This window comes from Salmo salar, chromosome ssa09, assembly GCF_905237065.1.
Source record: "Salmo salar chromosome ssa09, Ssal_v3.1, whole genome shotgun sequence".
In the NCBI taxonomy this organism is placed as follows: domain Eukaryota; kingdom Metazoa; phylum Chordata; class Actinopteri; order Salmoniformes; family Salmonidae; genus Salmo; species Salmo salar.
In genome coordinates, this window is record NC_059450.1 from 126,117,968 (window position 1) to 126,139,422 (window position 21,455).

A 21,455-nucleotide genomic window follows, 5' to 3' on the forward strand; every position below is an offset into this window, starting at 1 on the left:
ACAAGCGCCTGAAGGTACCACGTTCATCTGTGCAAACAATAGTATGCAAGTATAAACACCATGGGACCACGCAGCTGTCATACCTCTCAGGAAGGAGACGTGTTCTGTCTCCTAGAGAACGTACTTTGGTGCGAAAAGTGCAAATCAATCCCAGAACAACAGCAAAGGACCGTGTCAAGATGCTGGAGGAAACAGGTACAAAAGTATCTATTTCCACAGTAAAACGAGTCCTATATCGACATAACCTGAAAGGCCGCTCAGCAAGGAAAAAGCCACTGCTCCAAAACCTCCATAAAAAAGCCAGACTAGTTTTTGGAGAAATGTCCTCTGGTCTGATGAAACAAAAATAGAACTGTTTGGCCATAATGAACATCGTTATGTTTGGAGGAAAAAGGGGGAGGCGTGCAAGCCGAAGAACACCATCCTAGCTTAAGGACAACAAAGTCAAGGTATTGGAGTGGCCATCACAAAGCCCTGACCTCAATCCAATAGAAAAATGTGTGGGAAGAACTGAAAAAGCGTGTGCGAGCAAGGAGGCCTACAAACCTGACTCAGTTACACCAGCTCTGTCAGGAGGAATGGGACAAAATTCACCCAACTTATTGTGCGAAGCTTGTGGAAGGCTCGCCGAAACATTTGACCCAAGTTAATCAATTTAAAGGCAATGCTACCAAATACTAATTGATTGTATGTAAACTTCTGACCCACTGGGAATGTGATGAAATAAATAAATCATTCTCTCCTATTATTCTGACATTTCACATTCTTAAAATAAAGTGGTGACCCTAACTGACCTAAGACAGGGAATTTTTACTAAGATTAAATGTCAGGAATTGTGAAAAACTGAGTTAATGTATTTGGCTAAGGTGTATGTAAACTTCCGACTTCAACTGTATGCAAATTGGCCCCAAACTCCACTTAAACAACATAGGCCTAGATCCTTTAAATCAGGCTAAATAAAGACATTGGCAAGTCAAATTCAATGACTTTCAGGTATTTTTTCCAAGCATTTCATTGTAATATAAGGACCTCCATGTTATACAACTGTATAATTTATACAATTGTACACATAGGGCCTAATATAACCCCTCCCCCCCAAAAGCAGCTCATTGCAACTAAGAGTAATGCATTATTTAGGCCTTGCCAATCCATTGATATTTTGAATATCACTACATTCAAAAAGAATGTGGAAATTTCTTGACATAGGCTACAGTAAAATCACCATGCATGCAGCCAATGTGGCTGACCCAGGGTCACATAAATCCAAGAAGGGGTAGCATTAATCTCACGTCGCTGTTTTTATAATGAGAAAGTAGGCCATTTCAAGCTCCTTGTATTGCTTAAAATTGCAGGTGTAACATGGTAAACAAAATGTATTTGACATGTTTCATTACCAGATCATATTACATAGCCACTAACTTTGGGTGTTGCGCAATAATCCATAAAACATAATTTCACACAGTAGACACAGTGTACAATCCCAGGCAGAGAAACAAGTACTCATTACCTTAATGCTTTCACTGTTAATAAATGTAAAGGTGACCTGGCTGTAAATCAAGCAAACAACATCAAGTCGCTAAGGATATCGCCAGCGTAACTAATGAGACTCCAAAATATTCTTGACATTCCTCCTGAACACCTTTTTTCCAGCACCTGGGCAGTTGTTGCATCGCATGTGCTATCACAACAGCTGTTCGTCACTTGACTGTCATTCGGGAAATTCCTTCCTGGATCAGATGTGACATCATGGCGTAAATAAATCAGCTGGACACCAAATGCGCATCCAACAAGTATTATGCATAATTATTTTAGAACCACGTTAACGACTGTATCGATTTAGGTTTTAAGTATCAAGGTAAGGTGACTCAGAAGCATTAGATTGTGTAATTGCATACAACATTTTGGATTTGTGTGCCCATAAACTGTTTTCACCGCATAACATTGACATGAAATGTTACTAGTTACACTGCATTTCTGAGATCAAAAAAAAAAATGTTTTTTTAAAAGTCCAATGGCTAGATCCAGGATTCTTACTGGGTTCAAGTTTGTCTAATTTAACAGATTAATGCTTAATATGATATAACAACAACTTACATTGCCATAACTGCAAGGACATAAAAATATATATTTCATGTCACATGATTTGGGACAAATCCATCAAGGCACCAACCACGATAAAGGGTTAAACATAGGTTTTAAATCAACTCGTGAATTTTATTGAATATAGCTATGAACCCTGCTTATATCTTCAAAAAATGGCAGATTATTATCAATGACTTATCAACAGCTGTTACAAGTTGTCCAGTGTAAGAAATCCTCAGTGATACTCTAGTGTATAGAAAGACCCTTCTGCAGACAGTATACCGCCACCACACACACGCCTTGGGCAGTATGGCTTTCAATATAGGAAGATACCCAGAAATGGCTTGTCCGATTCAAATCCCTGATCTCGTCAAAGAAACTTTATGGGATTTTTGGCTAGTACCACTGCCATTAGTTAATACAACGCTGTCCCATTGGCATTACACCCAAGTTATAGACTGTTCTCTGCTACCGCATGGCAAGCAGTGCCAGAGCACCAAGTCTAGGACCAAAAGGCTCCTCAACAGCTTCTACCCCCAAGCCATTAGACTGCTGGACAATTTATAAAAATCGCCACCGGACAATTTACATTGACTGACCCCCCCCCCCGTACACTGCTGCAACTCGCTGTTTGTTTGTTACCTATGCATAGTCACTTCGCCCCCACCTACATGTACAGATTACCTCAACTAGCCTGTACCCATGCACACTGACTCGGTACCAGTGCCCCCTGTATATAGCCTCGTTATTCTTATTGTGTTACTTTTTATTTTAGCCTACTTGGTAAATAATTTATTCTTCTTGAACTGCACTGTTGGTTAAGGGCTTGTCCAGTTGAAGTCGGATGTTTACATACACTTAGGTTGAAGTCAGTAAAAATAGTTTTTCAACTACTCCACAAATTTCTTGTTAACAAACTATAGTTTTGGCAAGTCGGTTAGGACATCTACCTTGTGTCATGCATAATTTTTCTAACAATTGTTTACTGTATCACAATTCCAGTGGGTCAGCAGTTTACATACACTAAATTGACTGTGCCTTTAAACAGCTTGGAAAATTCCAGAAAATGATGTCATGGCTTTAGGAGCTTCTAAAAGGCTAATTGACATAATTTGAGTCAATTGGAGGTGTACCTGTGGATGTATTTTATGGCCTACCTTCAAACTCAGTGCCTCTTTGCTTGACATCATGGGGAAATCTAAAGAAATCAGACAAGACCTCAGAATTTATTTTTAGACCTCCACAAGTCTGGTTCATCAGTGGGAGCAAGTTTAAACACCATGGGACCACGCAGCAATCATATCGCTCAGGAAGGAGACGTGTTCTGTCTCCTAGAGATGAACGTACTTTGGTGCGAAAAGTGCAAATCAATCCCAGATCAACAGCAAAGGACATTGTGAAGATGCTGGAGGAAACAGGTACAAAAGTATCTATATCCACAGTAAAACGATTCCTATATCGACGTAACCTGAAAGGTCGCTCAGCAAGGAAGAAGCCACTGCTCCAAAACCGCCATAAAAAAGCCAGAATACGGTTTGCAACTGCACATGGGGACAAAGATCGTACTTTTTGGAAAAATGTCCTCTAGTCTGATGAAACAAAAAGAGAACTGTTTGGCAATAATGACCATCGTTATGTTTGGAGGAAAAAAGGGGAGGCTTGCAAGCCGAAGAACACCATCCCAACCGTGAAGCACGGGGGTGGAAGCATCATGTTGTGGGGGTGCTTTGCTGCAGGAGGGACTGGTGCACTTCACAAAATAGATGGCATCATGAGGGAGGAAAATTACGTGGATATATTGAAGCAACATCAAGACATCAGTCAGGAAGTTGAAGCTTGGTCGCAAATGGGTCTTCCAAATGGACAATGACCCCAAGCATACTCCCAAAGTTGTGGCAAATTGGCTTAAGGACAACAAAGTCAAGGTATTAGAGTGGCCATCACAAAGCCCTGACCTCAATCCTATAGAAAATTTGTGGGCAGAACTGAAAAAGCGTGTGCGAGCAAGGAGGCCTACAAACCTGACTCAGTTACACCAGCTCTGTCAGGAGGAATGGGACAAAATTCACCCAACCTATTGTGCGAAGCTTGTGGAAAGCTACCCAAAACATTTGACCCAAGTTAAACAATTTAAAGGCAATGCTACCAAACACTAATTGAGTGCATGTAAACTTCTGACCCACTGGGAATGTGATGAAAGAAATAAAAGCTGAAATCATTCTCTACTATTATTCTGACATTTCACATTCTTAAAATAAAGTGGTGATCCAAACTGACCCAAGACAGGGAATCTTTTACTAGGATTAAGTGTCAGGAATTGTGAAACTGAGTTTAAATGTATTTGGCTATGGTGTACGTAAACTTCCGACTTCAACTGTAAGTAAGCATTTCATGGTAAAGTCTACACTTGTTGTATTCGGCGCATGTGGCAAATAAAGTTCGATTTGAATACAACTCTGTCCCATTGACATCAAGACATTTCTGGTTCACCTTAGTCTGAGTTGTTTAGATAAAGGCTTCATGGGCCTTAGAACCTCTGGTTTCTAGTGTCCCACAACCCACTGGGGATGTTCCTTCATGGCAACGATCAGATAATTCGCTGTCGGACCGCCCCCTCGTCACTCCGCCTTCCGCCTGTCATTGCACTGTTGCCTGGCAACAGAGCAGAGAATTCTGGGGGGAAACAGAACATTATGAATTTCAGTTTGGAATTTCATTTCCCATCATTCCAATTCTGCTTCCTCTCCCCTTCCTCCCTCCTCATCCTTTCAGACTCACCTGTCATTTCAGTGGCACTGGTCTGGCTTTGGCATGAGTCTGGGGAAGCTGGGCTGGGGGCTGGGGCCTTGCTACTAGCCTCCCCAGCGGCAGGGTTAGCATTAGCAATATGGTTAAATTTAGCAATAGGGTTATCATTAGCTTTAGCATTAAGGCTAGCATTTGCATTGGTGGTTTTGTCACTAGCATTGAAGGTAGCTGCGGTGCTCCTCTTTCCGTCCGTGACATCAGTCTTCACCAGACATAGCATCTGAAGCAGTCCCATGGCGTCAAAGTCCTCCCCCTCACTCACACCCCTCCTCCTCAACAACTCCAACACCTACAACACAGAGCTATACAGTTACACACACACAGAAACAGGTTTGGCAGAGCCTTCAAATGTTATACAGCTGCACCATTGAGAGCATATTGACTGGCTGCATCACTACTTGGTATGGCAACTGCACTGGGGCCGAGCTCCCTGCCATCCAGGACCTCTATATCAGGCGGTGTGAAAGGAAGGCCCGGAAAATTGTTGAGGTCTCCAGCCACCCAAGTCATAGACTGTTCTCTCTGCTTCCACGCAGCAGTACTGGAGCAACCAGTCTGACACCAACAGGCTCCTGAACAGCTTTTATCCCCAGGCCATAAGACTGCTAAGTAGCTAACAAAATAGCTACACAGACTATCTACATTGACCCTTCTATTTTTGCACTAACTCTATGCACCCTACACACTCCCAAGACACACAATGAATTTGCTCTCTCACACACACATTCTTACTGACTCTACACGCACTCACTGCTGCAACTCTGTTTATCATGTATATCCTGATGCCTAGTCACCAATATATATATATATATATCAATCCCCGACCAACTAGTGTGGTACGGGTAGATATGTGTGTGTGTGTGTGTGTGTATGTGTATGTGTATGTGTATATATATATATATATATACACACACACACACACACACACACATATATCTACCCGTACCACACTAGTATCCCTGAACATTGTAAATATGGTGTTGGCACTGACCTTGGAACTGACCTTGTATATAGCTTACTTACTTATGTTCTTATTTCTAGTGTGTTTTTGTTCTCCTTGACTATTTCCTATAGTATTACTGATACTCATTATTGCATTGTTGGGAAAAAGCAAGCAAGATAGGCATTTCACTGTACTTGTTCATGTAACAATAAAAACTTGAAACTCCACCACCTACAACACAGCGCTATACACACACCTTCATGTACTTGTAGGACTTGAGCTCGCTGAGGTTTTCTTCCAGGAAGAGGAAGTAGAGCGTCAGGTCATCCCAATGGCCCTGCGGGAGGGGCAGAACACTGATGGTGGGCAGTGATTGGTAGGACTTCAGGAAATGGGTGTGTGATTGAAAGAAGGGGCGCAGAGCGGAGTATATCACCACGGGAACCAGCATGGCGTACACCAGCAGGTTAACAAAGCTGAAATCACAATTCAGTAAACTTTATTTCAAAAGGGAACAACAAAAATGACTGGCTAAAAGATAAAAAGGTGGTGTAAAAACCTTAGCAAAGTAAATACTCCCACGGCGACCAGCTTGCACTGTAATTGGTCGGGGATTGAGGTGTCATTGGCCAGGAGTCCGGTGCGCAGGGAACAGCCGAACTGTGGGGAGGATCACAATGTAGGACCAATAAGTTAGCCAGATAACTCACAGCACAAGATCAATAAGTTAGGATCAGTTATGACTAGACCCACTTGGTCAGTGGGTCAGGGTTAGTTACCTGGTCAGTGGGTCAGGGTTAGTTACCTGGTCAGTGGGTCAGGGTTAGTTACCTGGTCAGTGGGTCAGGGTTAGTTACCTGGTCAGTGGGTCAGGGTTAGTTACCTGGTCAGTGAGGGAGGCGAGGCGGAGGTAGTAGCCCAAGTAGACACAGGCCAGAAGCAAGGTGAGCAGGTTGAGGCCTCGACACAGCAGGTAGCGCCACAACACCACGACACTCCTCCTCTTGGTCAGCAGATACTGCTCCACCACCGGGTACATGAAACAGCCCTCAGTAGGGTCGGACGCACCACTGGAGGGAGAGACAGAGAGAGTTAGCAGTGGTGGAGGACAGAACTATAGTAATTGCTGGAATGGATGAATGGAACAGTATCAAACACTTCAAATGTTCTCCATGTGTTTGACTACGTTCCATTAATTTCATTCCAGCCATTCAGTCTGTTTCTTCTGATTGGTGCCTAATGAATACAACCTAGTTAGCCTACCTGTCTGCGTGTTCCCCAGCAGTGGCCATGCGTTTTGCCAGAGTGACAGCACGATTGTAGCAGCGGTCAAGCTCTTCTATGATGAAACTAAGGTCTGACTGAAGCAGAGGAGAGGCAGAGAAACGCCAGAACACCGCTGGACTATACATAATTACTGCTACCAACAGCAGGATATAGGGGAAGAACTGAGAGAGCGGGGGAAGGGAGAGAAAGGAGGATGGACAAAGGGCGAGAGGAAGTAGAAGAGGCAGAGAGGGAGAGGAGAAAGGTTAAGTGTTAGTTCCCTGTGTGTGTCCTTGTGTAGCCATAAGTGTATGTCTGTGTGTATGTTACCTTGTGTAGCCATAAGGGTAGTGTGTGAGTGTGTAGGGCTGCCCAGCAGTAGGAGTCTACATACATGGCCTGACGCCAGGAAAAGTTAGCTGGAGGGAAACAGCTGATCTGAACACCTGGGAGACAGACAGACAGAAACACACACACACACACACACACACACACACACACACACACACACACACACACACACACACACACACACACACACACACACACACACACACACACACACACACACACACACACACACACACACACACTAAATGATTCCATCATAATTTATAATTTAGTGATTAATTAATACACACAAGTAACCTCCCCCACAATCGTGACCTACTCACCCACAGAGACCTCCTGGGCGAAGGCTAGAGAGATAAGGAGGAGAGGGAGTCCCACCGCCACGCATGTCACCATCTTGTCCATGGCTAGCTCAGTGCGCACGGCGCGGTACCTTGTCTGACCCGGCTCCTTCAGGAGGAAATCGCTGAACACATACTCTGTAGCGACGTGGGCGATAGCCATCTCTGGCTCTGTTGTCTACTTAGCAGAGATCGACCCACTGTTACTTTTCTAAACTAGTTTACCCTCGTCCCTCACTGCAGTTGAAACTGAAAGACGTGTAAAAGACGCACCATTGAAATGTTGACAACAGCTAGCTAAGCCACCGGTAAAATTAATGTAACTAGTGTGGCACGTGTACTATACGCTTGACCCAACTACATAAATCAAGCCATGCTGTGCATTTAGCTAGCTAAATAAACTTTATGGTTGAAATGAGCTACCTGTGTTGTAAAATCCTTGGCGGTGCACAACAAAGCAACTGCTGTGAACCAATTTAAATGCTAGAGTTGTATGTCCTTTCTGGGAGAGGGTAGGGCCGTCGCGTAGGTTGTGTATATAAGACGTCCCAAGGATTCCGGATATAAGGTATACATAAATGTAACGCTTAGCCCCGCCCCAATAATTTCCCAGTGTGCCTTGCCTTTTGGATTGAATTATAGAGTTTACCACCCATTACTGTATTTGTTAGTGATTGAGAGATACTTCTTGAATTCGTTCATTTCCCGTACTGTGGTTTTAACAGTTCCGAGGTGAGTTAGTTTACAGGTAACATCAGGCTTGTTTGTACCTCAGTTAAGAACAGTGAGAGGAAGCTACCTAAGCTATTTAAACTGGAACAACTATTTCAGTCGTGCAAAAATTCAATGATTGGATTAGTTTGGAAAAAAACGTATTTATTTTTGTGTAGCATAACATTTAATCAATCACTCAGTGTACATGCAAAACACAGATATTAAAAACAATTTTAAAAAATCAACCTGCAGTAGAGCATGCTGGGGAAAAAGTTTATATATCATATATAACACCATGCTCTACCCACTGAGCCACAGGATATCTCAGAGTAGTTCATAGAAAGGAGACCATTTCATTTAGAGGGTGAATGGGCAAGACAAGTAATACAGTTGAAGTCAGAACTTTACATACACCTTAGACAAATCCATTTAAACTCAGTTTTTCACAATTCCTGAAATGTAATCCTAGTAAAAAATTCCCTGTCTTAGGTCAGTTAGGATCACCACTTTATTTTAAGAATGTAAAATGTCAGAATAATAGTAGAGAGAATGATTTATTTCAGCTTTTATTTCTTTCATCACATTCCCAGTGGGTCAGAAGTTTACATACACTCAATTAGTATTTGGTAGCATTGCCTTTAAATTGTTTAACTTGGGTCAGATGTTGTTTTGAGTAGCATTCCACAAGCTTCCCACAATAAGTTGGGTGAATTTTGGCCCATTCCACCTGACAGAGCTGGTGTAACTGAGTCAGGTTTGTAGTGCTCTTTGCTTGCACACGCTTTCTCAGTTCTGCCCACAAATTGTCTATAGGATTGAGGTCAGGGCTTTGTGATGGCCACTCCAATACCTTGACTTTGTTGTCCTTAAGCCATTTTGGCACAACTTTGGAAGTATGCTTGGGGTCATTGTCCATTTGGAAGACCCATTTGCTACCAAGCTTTAACTTCCTGACTGATGTCTTAAGATGTTGCTTCAATATATCCACGTAATTTTCCTCCCTCATGATGCCATCTATTTTGTGAAGTGCACCAGTCCCTCCTGCAGCAAAGCACCCCCACAACATGATCCTGCCACCCCCGTGCTTCACAGTTGGGATGGTGTTCTTCGGCTTGCAAGCATCCCCCTTTTTCCTCCAAACATAACGATGGTCATTATGGAAAAACAGTTCCATTTTTGTTTCATCAGACCAAAGGACATTTCTCCAAAAAGTATTATCTTTGTCCCCGTGTGCAGTTGCAAACCGTAGTCTGGCTTTTTTATGGGGGTTTTGGAGCAGTGGTTTCTTCCTTGCTGAGCGGCCTTTCAGGTTATGTCGATATAGGACTCATTTTACTGTGGATATAGATACTTTTGTACCTGTTTCCTCCAGCATCTTCACAAGGTCCTTTGCTGTTGTTCTGGGATTGATTTGCACATTTTCACACCAAAGTACATTCCTCTCTAGGAGACAGAGCGCATTTCTTTCCTGAGCGGTATGACGGCTGCGTGGTCCCATGGTGTTTATACTTGCGTACTATTGTTTGTACAGATAAACGTGTACCTTCAAGCGTTTGGAAATTGCTCCCAAGGATGAACCAGACTTGAGTTCAACAAAAAAATTTCTGAGGTCTTGGCTGATTTCTTTTGATTTTCCCGTGAGAGGCACTGAGGCACGAGTTTGAAGGTAGGCCTTGAAATACATCCACGGGTACACCTCCAATTGACTCAAATGATGTCAATTAGCCTATCAGAAGCTTCTAAAGCCATGACATAATTTTCTGGAATTTTCCAAGCTGTTTAAAGGCACAGTCAACTTAGTGTATGTAAACTTCTGACCCACTGGAATTGTGATACAGTGAATTCTAAGTGAAATAATCTGTCTGTAAACAATTGTTGGAAAAATTCTGTGTCATGCACAAGGTAGATGTCCTAACCGACTTGCCAAAACTGTAGTTTGTTAACAAGAAATTTGTGGAGTGGTTGAAAAACAAGTTTTAATGACTCCAACCTAAGTGTATGTAAACTTCCGACGTCAATTGTATGTGCCATTGAACATGTATGGTAGTAGGTAGGGGTATGCCTAGTAGTTGGATAAAAAGACTATTGTAAAAGGTACGGGCAATTTTCTGGATACGATTATGATCCTAGTATTTTTTGTAATTATCCGTGGTCGAAAAAAACATTATTTTTGGGTGCAAGCAAGCATCTATTTCATGTCAGTCAGTCACAGAGTTTCTAAACCATAATGTATTGTCTTTTAGTCAGTCATGTAGAGGTTCTACGTGGTCTAAATAACTAAACTGGCTAGCTTGCCTGTCTGTATGTAAAGAGAAGGGCGGGCTGTACATTGATCCTGCTGCTATGATTGGATTCAATGAAACTGTATTGTTCTGTCCACTTGCTTTATTATTTCACTCGATCACTTTTCCTCATGTTTTCAGTCTGATCATTTAGATTGCTGCTGCCTGCTACTTTGATAAATCACATGGTTAGGACGTTTGCTTTCAAGCTATCAATGTGTATTATATCTAACAAGCGGGCAAGGGTAGGGAAAAATATGAAACGCATTCTGATTTGGGTGCCCGCTACAATTGAGGACACAGACACACTCCTCCTAAACTGCTCCTAATCTGCAGCTTTTTTCGCAGTAAGAACGTGCAGGGAGGTATTTTGCCAACATCTATAACGAACAAAAATATAAACGCAACATGCAATAATTTCAACGATTTTACTGAGTTACAGTTCATATAAGGAAATCAGTCAATTTAAATAAATTCATTAGGCCCTAATCTATGGACCCATGGCTGCGCCTAGGAGGGCATAGGCCCATCCACTGGGGAGCCAGGCCCAGCCAATCAGAATGAGCTTTTCCACACAAAAGGGTTTTATTACAGACAGAAATACTCCTCATCAACTGTCCGTGTAGTTTTATCAAAAATAAGGATGCACGACAACGAGGTTCTAGCTCCAGCATGTTTTACTAACCTAACCCTCGCATGTCATACATAGGTACGGATACCACCAAGGGACATCCTGCTACATCTTCCCCTCTCCCATGAACAAGAACTCAACATGCATAACCACTGAAGCATAACTGAAATGCAATTTGGAAACCAGAATTATTCTCTAACATGCTACTTCACATCCTGAAACCGTATGAAAGCATTAAATCACACAGTATGAACATTAACTTTGGTACAGTCTCTTTTTGCTGGGTATGGTCCCCAACAGTATGTTTTCTCTTCACGTAACATAGTCTTTCAGCCTGGTGGCTTCACATCCCTTTTTGGGCGCGCTTGTGGCTCTGTGAGCATTCTCTCTCCTTCACCCTCTTTTTGTGCATTTTCTGTGGCCTCAGTCTGTGTGGCTGGTAGATCTGGAAGAGCTCTGAGGTGTGTTTTGTTCCTTCGTACCTCTTCTAAGCCTGTGTCCACCACATAGGAGCGTGAGGCATCCGCTTTCCTCAGCACTATTGCTGGTGTCTTCGAGTTTGTAATCCACACACATTGATCTTTGGTCAGCTCTGGCCTCTCCGAAGCACGGTGTCTCCGATTAAAGTCTCCAGTTTGCGTTTGTTTCAACCGTTTGTCCCTCTCAACGAAGGCCTTCCTGTTAGGCCATCGGGGTTTAAGCTGAGCCGGCGAGACAGGCAATGGGGAACGCAGCCTCCTGCCCATCAGGAGCTCGGCAGGCGACGGCCTATGATGCTGTGGTGTAACTCTGTAAGCTAACAGAGCCCTGTATGGATCCTTGTTCTTTTTCAGCAGTCCCTTGACTGTTTTCACAGCTCTCTCTGCCTCACCATTACTCTGTGCATGGTAGAGGCTACTGGTCACATATGTGAAGTCATATTCTGCGGCAAAAGCAGAAAAGGAGCTTGCAGAGAACTGGGGAGCGTTATCTGTAACCAGGACCTCAGCGACCCCTTGCCTGGAAAAAATGGACTTTAATCCATTGATAACACCCGCTGATGTGGTTATGGGTGTCTTTGCTATTTCAATGTATCTTGAATAGTAATCTATCACTAGCAGATAAGTGTCATTTTTCCAATAGAACATATCTGCCCATACCCTTTGCCATGGCCGTTTTGGCAGCTCTGTTGCCATCATTGGCTCCGGATGACAAGTTTGACATTTTGTACAGACCTCACACTGGGCCACCAGCTTGGCAATCTGAGTACTCAGACCAAGCCCCCACACCGACTGTTGAGCCCTCAGTCTGCATTTGGTTATCCCCATGTGTCCCTCATGCACTCTGTCTAGCATTTCTGGTTGTAGAGTCTCTGGGATAACTATCCGTTGTCCTTTCATGAGAAGGTCTCCATTACAGTGGAAGTCACTTTGGTGCACCCAATAGGGATTCAGCAGCTGAGGCAGTTCCTCCTGCCTGGGCCATCCCTTTTTGCACTGCTGCACTATCTGTCGGCAGATGGGGTCTCGTTGTTGCTCCTCTGCAATCTGCTGCAGTTTGGTCTGAGATGCAGGTAGGCTGTACCTTATTGCATTTATGGACACCTGTACCTCACCCTCTAGTCATTGCTCCTCCTCTGATAATGGACGTTTAATTGGGGCCCTGGAGAGTGCATCTGCTGTGATCAGTGCCTTCCCTGGCACATACACCATCTTGTAGGTGAACCTCTGTAATCTGAGGCAGAAGCGCAGAACTCTGGGAGGCAAGTCGTCCAGTGCTTTTGTCCCTAACAGAGCCAACAGTGGTTTGCGGTCAGTCTCTGCTGTAAACTGCAGGCCAATAAGGTATTGGCTGAGCCTTTCACATGCCCATGTGATAGCCAACGCCTCCTTCTCCACTTGAGCATACCTTTGCTCTGTGTCGGATAAGCTTCGGGAGATGTATGCTATTGGACGCCACTCCATGTTGTCCTGCATCTGTGTGAGGACTGCCCCGAGCCCAAAGGATGATGCATCTGCTGATACCTTTGTCTTTAGCGTGGGGATGGTACTGGGCCAGCACTCTCTGTGAGGCCAGGTCTCCTTTGATTTTGTCAAACGCCCCCTGTTGCATGTGACCCCATGATCAGTCATTCTCTTTGGCTAGTAAGTCTCTCAGGGGTTTGATTGTATCTGAAAACTGTGGGAGGAACTTACCCACATATGTGGCCATGCCTAAGAAGGTCCTGACTTCAGCCACATTCTGGAGTGTGGGCATATCTGTGATGGCGCTGATCTTCTCCGGGTCCGGCTCTATTCCATCTGCACTGATTTTGTGTCCCAAGAACTCTGACTGTGCAAAAGTGCATTTTTCATTGAGTGTCTGGCCAGTCTCCTGGAGTCGGATCAGAACTGCTGTGAGCCTTACATCATGTTCTGCTCTGTCCCTTCCGCACACGAGCACATCGTCCACATGGACTTTGACGCCACTCAGCCCATCCAACAGCTGGGACATGCGTCTTTGGAAATGCTCAGGACCGGAAGCGATTCCAAAGGGCAAAACATTAAAACAGTAACGGCCAAACGGTGTTATACACGTTGTGAGCACCCTACTCTCTGATGACAGTGGTATCTGCCAGAAACCTGAGCGGCATCCAGCTTTGTGAAGACTTGTGAGCCATCCAACTGAGCCAGTGACTGCTCCACTGATGGTAAGACGTGTCTCTCTCTGCAGAGTGCCTCATTCAAGTTAGTCATGTCCACACAGATCCTTATGTCCCCATTGGCTTTTGGGACCACTACCATCCCTGCACACCAGTCTGTGGGACTCTCTATTTTAGACACAGCCCCAATTTCTTCCATCCTCCCCAACTCTTCCTTTACTCTGGCCAATAGGCACACGCGAGGGGGTGGTAAGGGCATAGGGGACAGCATCCTCTTTCAGGCGGATTTTGTAGTCACCTTCTATCCTTCCTAGACCAGAAAACACTTTTGGGAATTTCTTTTTGAAAACCTCACCTGGGTCCTCCAGTTCGCTCACTCTCTCAATGAGTTGCAATGCTTCAATTGCTGGCAGCCCCAGCAACGGTCTGGCTAGAGAGTCAATGACGAAGACAGGCTAGATGGCACTTTTGTTTTTACTCTCCAGTTTAATCACCAACTGCCCTACCACTGGTAATATCTTATTACTGGGCCCGTACAGTTTTTTGTTTGTAGAGAGCAAAGGGCCATCTCTGCTATAGCTATACAGCCTAGTTGGGATAGCTGTCACTGCTGTCCCAGTGTCTAGTTTAAATGACACAACCTCCCCATTGAGTTTAATGTCTGAATGCCAGCCAGCATTGTTTTCCCTTACTTCTCCCAGAGAGATGCTGTCCTGCTGTACCTCCTCTGAGACCTAATGAGTTTGCTTTAATCGACTGATAGCTGAAAAGTGTCCTCTCCTGTGACATTTCCTGCATTCCGCATCCTTTGCTGGGCAATCTTTCCATCTGTGGAAAGGGGATTTCCCACATTTGCGACAAATACATGACTAGCTACTGGTGCTGTCTGTGATTGTTTTCTCCACGTCTGTCTCTGTTCTATGTTCCCCTCTGTTTTTTTAGCTCGGTATGAAAATGCATTTATTTCTTCACTGTCTTCGCTCTGCAAGGAGCTGCTGTCGCACAGCATCATCTGCTGTCTTTTTACTGTTTCATTCTGCCTAACCTGGTTTACAGCTTTGGACAAGGTAAGCTGGGAATCCAACTGTAACTTTTCAGAAAGTGATATATTTCTTATTCCCACTACAATCCGATCTCAGATCAGCTCTTACCTGAGCGCGCCAAACTGACAATGTTCTGCTAGTTTGTGAACAGCTGTGATAAAACTGTCGGTGGTTTCACCCTGCTTCTGTTTGTGCATATTAAACCTAGCTCTCTCAAATATAATGTTGTGTCTCCCTACAAAATGCGTTTCAAAACAGTCTTTAACGGCACTGTAGTTAAGTTTATCTTCCTCAGTCAACGTTGAAGCATTTAATATATCCTCAGCTTCATCACCCATAGAGTAGATCAGTGTATTAACTTGAAATGCCTCATTTTTCACGTTTAAGCCTGATGCTACCCTGTACCTTTCAAAGCGCCTGATCCATTTCGGCCAGTTTTGAATGTCCATACAATCAAAATTCTCCGGGGGACTAATGCGGAATCCATCATCACTAGCCACTGGCCTGTCCGTGTTTGCGCCAGAGCCTGTTGAACTTGAAGTCGCAAACCCTGAAATCCCGCCAGCTTCTTCCTCTTGCAACATGTTGCTTAGCAGTAACTTATTCCTTGCTCGTTAGCTAGCAAAATAATGATATGCGCTGTTTTATCTCCAACACTGTGCCCTCCCTGCTTTGAAACAGCCTGAATGTATGATTTACTTGGTACGTCCTTCACGTTTATGTGAATTTTAAAACCACTTCTGACACCATGTAGTATTATTTAAAATAAGGACGCGCGACAACGAGGTTCTAGCTCCAGCATGTTTTACTAACCTAACCCTCGCATGTCATACATAGGTACGGATACCCCCAAGGGGCATCCTACTACAGTCTGGGTGACTGGTCTCAGATAATCCGGCCAAATTCTCTAAAATGACATTGGAGGCGGCTTATGGTAGAGAAATGAACATTCAATTATCTGGTAACAGCTCTGGGGGACATTCCTGCAGTCAGCATGCCAATTGCATGCTCACTCAAAACCTGAGACATCTGTGGCATTGTGTTGTGTGACAAAGCTGAACATTTTAAAGCGGCCTATTATTGTCCCCCAGCACAAGGTGCACCTGTGTAATGATCATGCTGTTTAATCAGCTTCTTGATATGCCGCACCTGTCAGGTGGATGGATTATCTTGGAAAAGGAGATGTAGACAGGGATATAAACAACTTTGTGCACAACATTTGACAGAAATAATTGAGGCTGTTCTGTGGGAAAAAGGGGGTGGTGCAACTCAATATTAGGAAGGTCAAATGAAATTGTATTAGTCACATGCACCGAATACAACAAGTCTACGTAGACCTGATAAGGGAATTTATATGTTTAAAGTAATGACTAAAGAATTCCACCCTGAAACATAATTATTAGATACATGACCTGACCTGGTTGGAACTCTGAAAAACTTACGACAGGAAAGAGACCATGTCATGGTCCCTCTAATCTCGGGAGGGAACGGCATGGAACTGCCAGCTTGGTATTGATAAATAGGAATGTGGACTGTGGGGAAAATTACAGCCCACCTACTGTTTGTGTGTCTGTGTGTGCGTGTAAGTAGGTGGGGGTAGGAGTTATAAAATGACATGTCTTTGTATTTTTGACTTTAGAACGTTCTCTGAATAAACCTTACGGACCTTTTGCAGAAGCTGAGTCTTTGCCTAATTATTATTAAACCCAGGGTCTTACAAACCTCGGGGATTGGTCAAAGCTTAAAAAATTGTTTAGTTATCATCATTGGGATTGAAAATTCTCGTGATAAGACCTTATAGTGAAATTCTTTCTTACAAGCCCCTAACCAACAATGCAGTTAAAAAAGAGTAAGAATAAGAAATAAAAGTAACAAGTAGTTAAAGAGCAGCAGTAAAATAACAATAGCAAGACTATACACAGGGGGGTACCAGTACAGTGTCAATGTGCGGGGGCACCGGTTAGTTGAGGTAATATGTACATGTAGGTAGAGTTATTAAAGTGACTATGCATAGATGATAACAACAGAGAGTAGCAGCGGTGTAAAAGGGGTGGGGGGGCAATGCAAATAGTCTGGGTAGCCATTTTGTGCTCCAAATGTTTGGTATACTCAGTGTATATTATATATGCCACTTGGCAGACGATTTTATCCAAAGCAACTTACGGTCATGTGTGCATACATTTTACATAAGGGTGGTCCTACGAATCGAGCCCACTATCCTGGCGTTGCAAGCACCATGCTCTTAGCCTGACGATTCACACTAAATTCTTCTGCTGCTCTGTCGTTTGCTACATACTTTAGTCTGAGACTGCCATCATTGAAGTTGTTCGTGGTGACTAGGGGCGTTGTACAAAAGAAAGTCATCAGCGATTGGATCGTCTCTAACCAATCAGAGTATCAAAGCCAAGGACACATTTTCAAACCTGCGTGTTACCAGAGATACTGGATATAGTGACAAGACGCTTGTGTCTCCGCCCTAACAATAGGATTCATTGTCCACAGAGTGGACCGGCGGGCTGTTAAGCTCCCGCCTATTCCTCTCTTTGGATTGGTGGATACATCTCGCTATTTGAATACTTTTTTAAATATTCGATTAGGGGTATTGACGTCAACCGCCTGTATTCAATGGAAAGTGAGATGCTATGCTAGCCTCATGAATATGCATAGACGTCTCGAATATCAACAGGGACAACTCTGATATAAAATATTTTTTCTCAAAGTTGCCAGGATGTCACGTGCATCACACTTATATCAGTACACTCGTAACAACCTAAGCATTACAAAACTTATATGAGATCAAATAAGCCTTGCGTATCAAAATAGCTATTCATTTTTATCTTGACTAAAAGTCTGCAAAACAAAGGAGTTAATTGTTGACTTCAGGAAGCAGAGGAGGGTACATGCCCGATCCACATCAATGGGACTGCAGTAGAGAGAGTCAAGAGTTTTGAGTTCCTCAGCGTCCACATCACAGAGGACTTGTCAAGGACCAACATCATCACCACTCTTGTCAAGAGGGCGCAACAGCGTCTCTACTTCCTAAGGTGGCTGAGGAAATTCGGATTGCCGTCCCGGGTCCACTCCAAATACTACGGCTGCACCATCAAAAAAGTATATGGGAATTGCTCCGTTCATGACCGCAAGGCCCTCCAGCAGGCGGTGACGACGGCCCAGTACATCACTGGGACCATGCTCCCACCCATCCAGGACATCTACTTGTACATCTATGGTACCTGTTCTCTCCCTAACCATCGGGCGGGCAGACAGTATCGGAGCATGAGGTCTGATACCAACAAGCTCAGAGACAGTTTCTATCTACTAAATAAAAAAAAAACTGGACTGACCAGCTGCTCTGATTCTCCACACCTTAGCACACATGCACTCACTAATACACATAGACATCCACACATATACATTCAGGCTACACACATACCACAACTGCTTCTACCAGACCCTTAGCCTCAGTTTATACATTGCCCCCATCCCCCCTTCCCCAATACACATGTACATATTGGACTATAAATTGTTCCTTCCTGTATTATACTTATGCTAAGATATGTATTCTATTCTACTGATCCATTTGCTTTATGTTCATATTGTTATCTTTTAGTATTTCTTATTGTTGTTGCATTGTCGAGAAAGAACCTCCAAGGAAGCATTTGGTTGGACGATGTATACCATGCGTACCCGTACAAAACAAAATGAAACTTTAAACTAAATTTGACACTCTCTCATTGCCCCCCATACAAAGACTCTTCACTTGCTTAATAATTATTGATCTGCTTAACCTGGAGAGATTTTGGGCCGAGTATAAACCCACTCGCTTCGCCTTTTCCTCTCTGGTTTTACCCACATGTGTTCTGGCTCTGGCCCAACCAGTAGGTTTCTGGACCAATCAGACGGCGCCAAATGTGTTCGCATTCAGTGAAGAGTAGGGGAGATGCCCAGATCCAGTCTTATTGCGAAGAAGAAACTAACATCCAAAGGGAGTGGTGTAGCGTTTGGCGGAGCAAGGAGTCTGGGTAGCCAGACAACCTGCTCAACCTACAAACTGAGCAATAGGAGCCCCTCCCCCTCATCTCTCAGGTCCCTCTCATAATTAATAATTTTTCAATAATGCATTTTTATTTTTTATTTTTACATTTTATTTGACCTTTACGGTTATATTTGTATCCCAAATAGACCTGGAATGATAAAACATAAATGACCGACAACGACATTGCTTTGCTCTTATACCGAAGCGATTTGACTAATGTTCCTGTAGATTGTTCTAAAACCATTATTTGGTCAAAAGTAATAGCTTATGCATTATGTTGATTACTGCTATGAAAGGCTGCTCTGTGAGCGCGCTCCCTCTCCCAACTGTGCTCAGGGAGGAGACAGATGCATTCTGAGAAGCACAAGCATAGGACAGTTGTCAAAATGCAACTGCGGGAAAAATACAATTTTCAAAGCAACTACTGTTGCACTAGTTAGTTACAGCGAGGAGAGTCACAGGCTGTCAATATATAATTTATTTATCATCTGTTAATATTGAGTTCATCGCACCACTTTACTAGTATGCCTAATGCTACATCTAGCAACAATATCATATTTAGAGTTAGCAATATAGCTAAGTGTTTAGAGTTCCCACTTCCTCAGATAGGGCCCCATTACAACTTAGAAAATTACACCTATATTAAGCACGCCTTTCCTATGCACTTCTCAGTAGTTGGTATTTAGACTTACCTTATGAAGGTGCATAATGGGCTTTGCAGGCGTGGGTCCCTTGTGCGCGCGGACGCAACAGTCAACTGGTGGAGGCCCTGTTTGCACTTGACCCAGAGAGCCATAACTGTGTCCCACTGTAGCTCAGTTGGTAGAGCATGGCGCTTGCAACGCCAGGGTTGTGGGTTCGATTCCCACGGGGGGCTAGTATGTAAAAATGTAATAAAAATGTATGCACTCTACTGTAAGTCGCTCTGGATAAGAGTGTCTGCTAAATGACTAAAATGTATAACTTTTTAGATGTGAAAAAGGTGAAAGCACTGCTGGATCTAAGCTAAACACATTTGGTGGAAGCTGTGTTTAGTGTCACTCTACAGTTTTTGCAGACTGAAATCACCCACTGTGGCTCCAATGAGGACAAATGAACCCCTCTTGATATCCTGCAATGCTTCTCTGGGCTTCTCTGCTATCCTGACTGTGCTTACTGCACTGGAACATGGATTGACTTTTGGGGAGTCCACAGCTACATTCAAGAACAAATTTTCCACTTTGACAAACTTGTTCAGTCAGCACAGAAGAGGCACACTACACCTGAGGAAAACTAAACTAATCCAACTGGCATTTGAGGGGGATCTTACAAGAAGATTTCTGGAAGAATGGAATAATCGATTACTCAGGCCTATCCACAGAGCGTCAAAGAAGCTGCAACTCTTTTGAAAAGGTAAGATTGAAAAAGTCTAGCTGGTTGGTTTTTATCAAACACATTTGAGACTCCCATCCCTGCCAGTTAGGTTCTGCATAATGGGACAGCATTTCATAAACTTTACTGTGGGAAATATGTTTATATGTTTCAGATTTGTCTCCAGCGATTATAATGTCAAATATATATTGTCATTTACAATTCCCTTATCCAGTTGGATTTCATCTTTATTTAACTAGGCAAGTCAGATAAGAACAATTTCTTATTTACAATGACGGCCTACCGGGTAACAGTGGGTTAACTGAATGAATTATTTTTACCTTGTCAGCGCGGGGATTCGTTCCAGCAACCTTTCGGTTATTGGCCCAACGCTCTAATAACGAGGCTACCTGCTGCCCCATTTGTCTAGCTCTTATCAATAGCTCTAATCAATAGCTCTTATTAAGTTATAAGTTACAGTGCATGGAGAATGGTGTTATTTCTAACAGAAAAAAATGTATTACTTGGAACCGTTATGTTCGCAAGACCTTATTCATGGTTTCCTTGCACGTGAAGGTGGTGGAATTATTAGGGAATTAAGTCAAGGTCAGAATACAGTATATCCCTGGTTCGAGCCCAGGTTGGGGCGAAGAGAGGGACGGAACCTACACTGTTACATAGACACCTCTGCCACACCTTCATTTATTCGATCTCATGCTTAAGTTCAAGGTCAGAATATGCATAGTGAGAAAAGTGCATTAAAAAGGGAATTATGTTCCATTTACGTGGTTAACTCAGGGCGGAATCGGGTCCATGGTCAATAATAGTTTATAGCCTCGGCCAATATGCACAAAGATAATCATTCTGATAATTCTTGCACATCAAAATATCAATCATGCATTCCCTGGATATTTTCGATGAAATAGCTGACTTTTTGACTCATAGGCTACCATCTCAATTGTCTTACTTGGCACTGAGATAAAATTGT

General features: G+C 43.4%; 1 protein-coding gene across 2 annotated transcripts; it reads right to left on the reverse strand.

The window, feature by feature from the left end:
- Positions 1–4,328: 4,328 nt before the first annotated feature.
- Positions 4,329–8,364, reverse strand: LOC106612897 (pannexin-1). Of its 2 annotated transcripts, XM_014214546.2 has the most exons (9): positions 8,215–8,364; positions 7,774–7,969; positions 7,430–7,545; positions 7,097–7,281; positions 6,717–6,903; positions 6,393–6,493; positions 6,090–6,309; positions 4,861–5,179; positions 4,329–4,755 (listed from the first exon to the last, which is right to left on the reverse strand). In XM_014214546.2, the coding sequence occupies exons 2-9, from the start codon at positions 7,952–7,954 to the stop codon at positions 4,670–4,672; spliced, it is 1,395 nt and encodes a 464-aa protein (XP_014070021.1). In that variant the 5' UTR covers positions 7,955–7,969; positions 8,215–8,364; the 3' UTR covers positions 4,329–4,669. The 2 variants fall into 2 exon arrangements, with proteins under 2 accessions (XP_014070021.1, XP_014070020.1); XM_014214545.2 differs by having other exon boundaries at positions 7,774–8,360.
- Between the last annotated feature and the right edge of the window lie 13,091 nt (positions 8,365–21,455).

Bases quoted from the DNA above. Each gene is read 5' to 3' on its own strand.
- LOC106612897 (XM_014214546.2), bottom strand. From the start codon at position 7,954: ATGGCTATCGCCCACGTCGCTACAGAGTATGTGTTCAGCGATTTCCTC. The intron at 7,546-7,773 runs GTGAGTAGGTCA...TCTGTCTCCCAG, and splicing joins CGCCCAGGAGGTCTCTGTGG to GTGTTCAGATCAGCTGTTTC. The intron at 6,494-6,716 runs GTAACTAACCCT...TCCTCCCCACAG, and splicing joins TCGCCTCCCTCACTGACCAG to TTCGGCTGTTCCCTGCGCAC.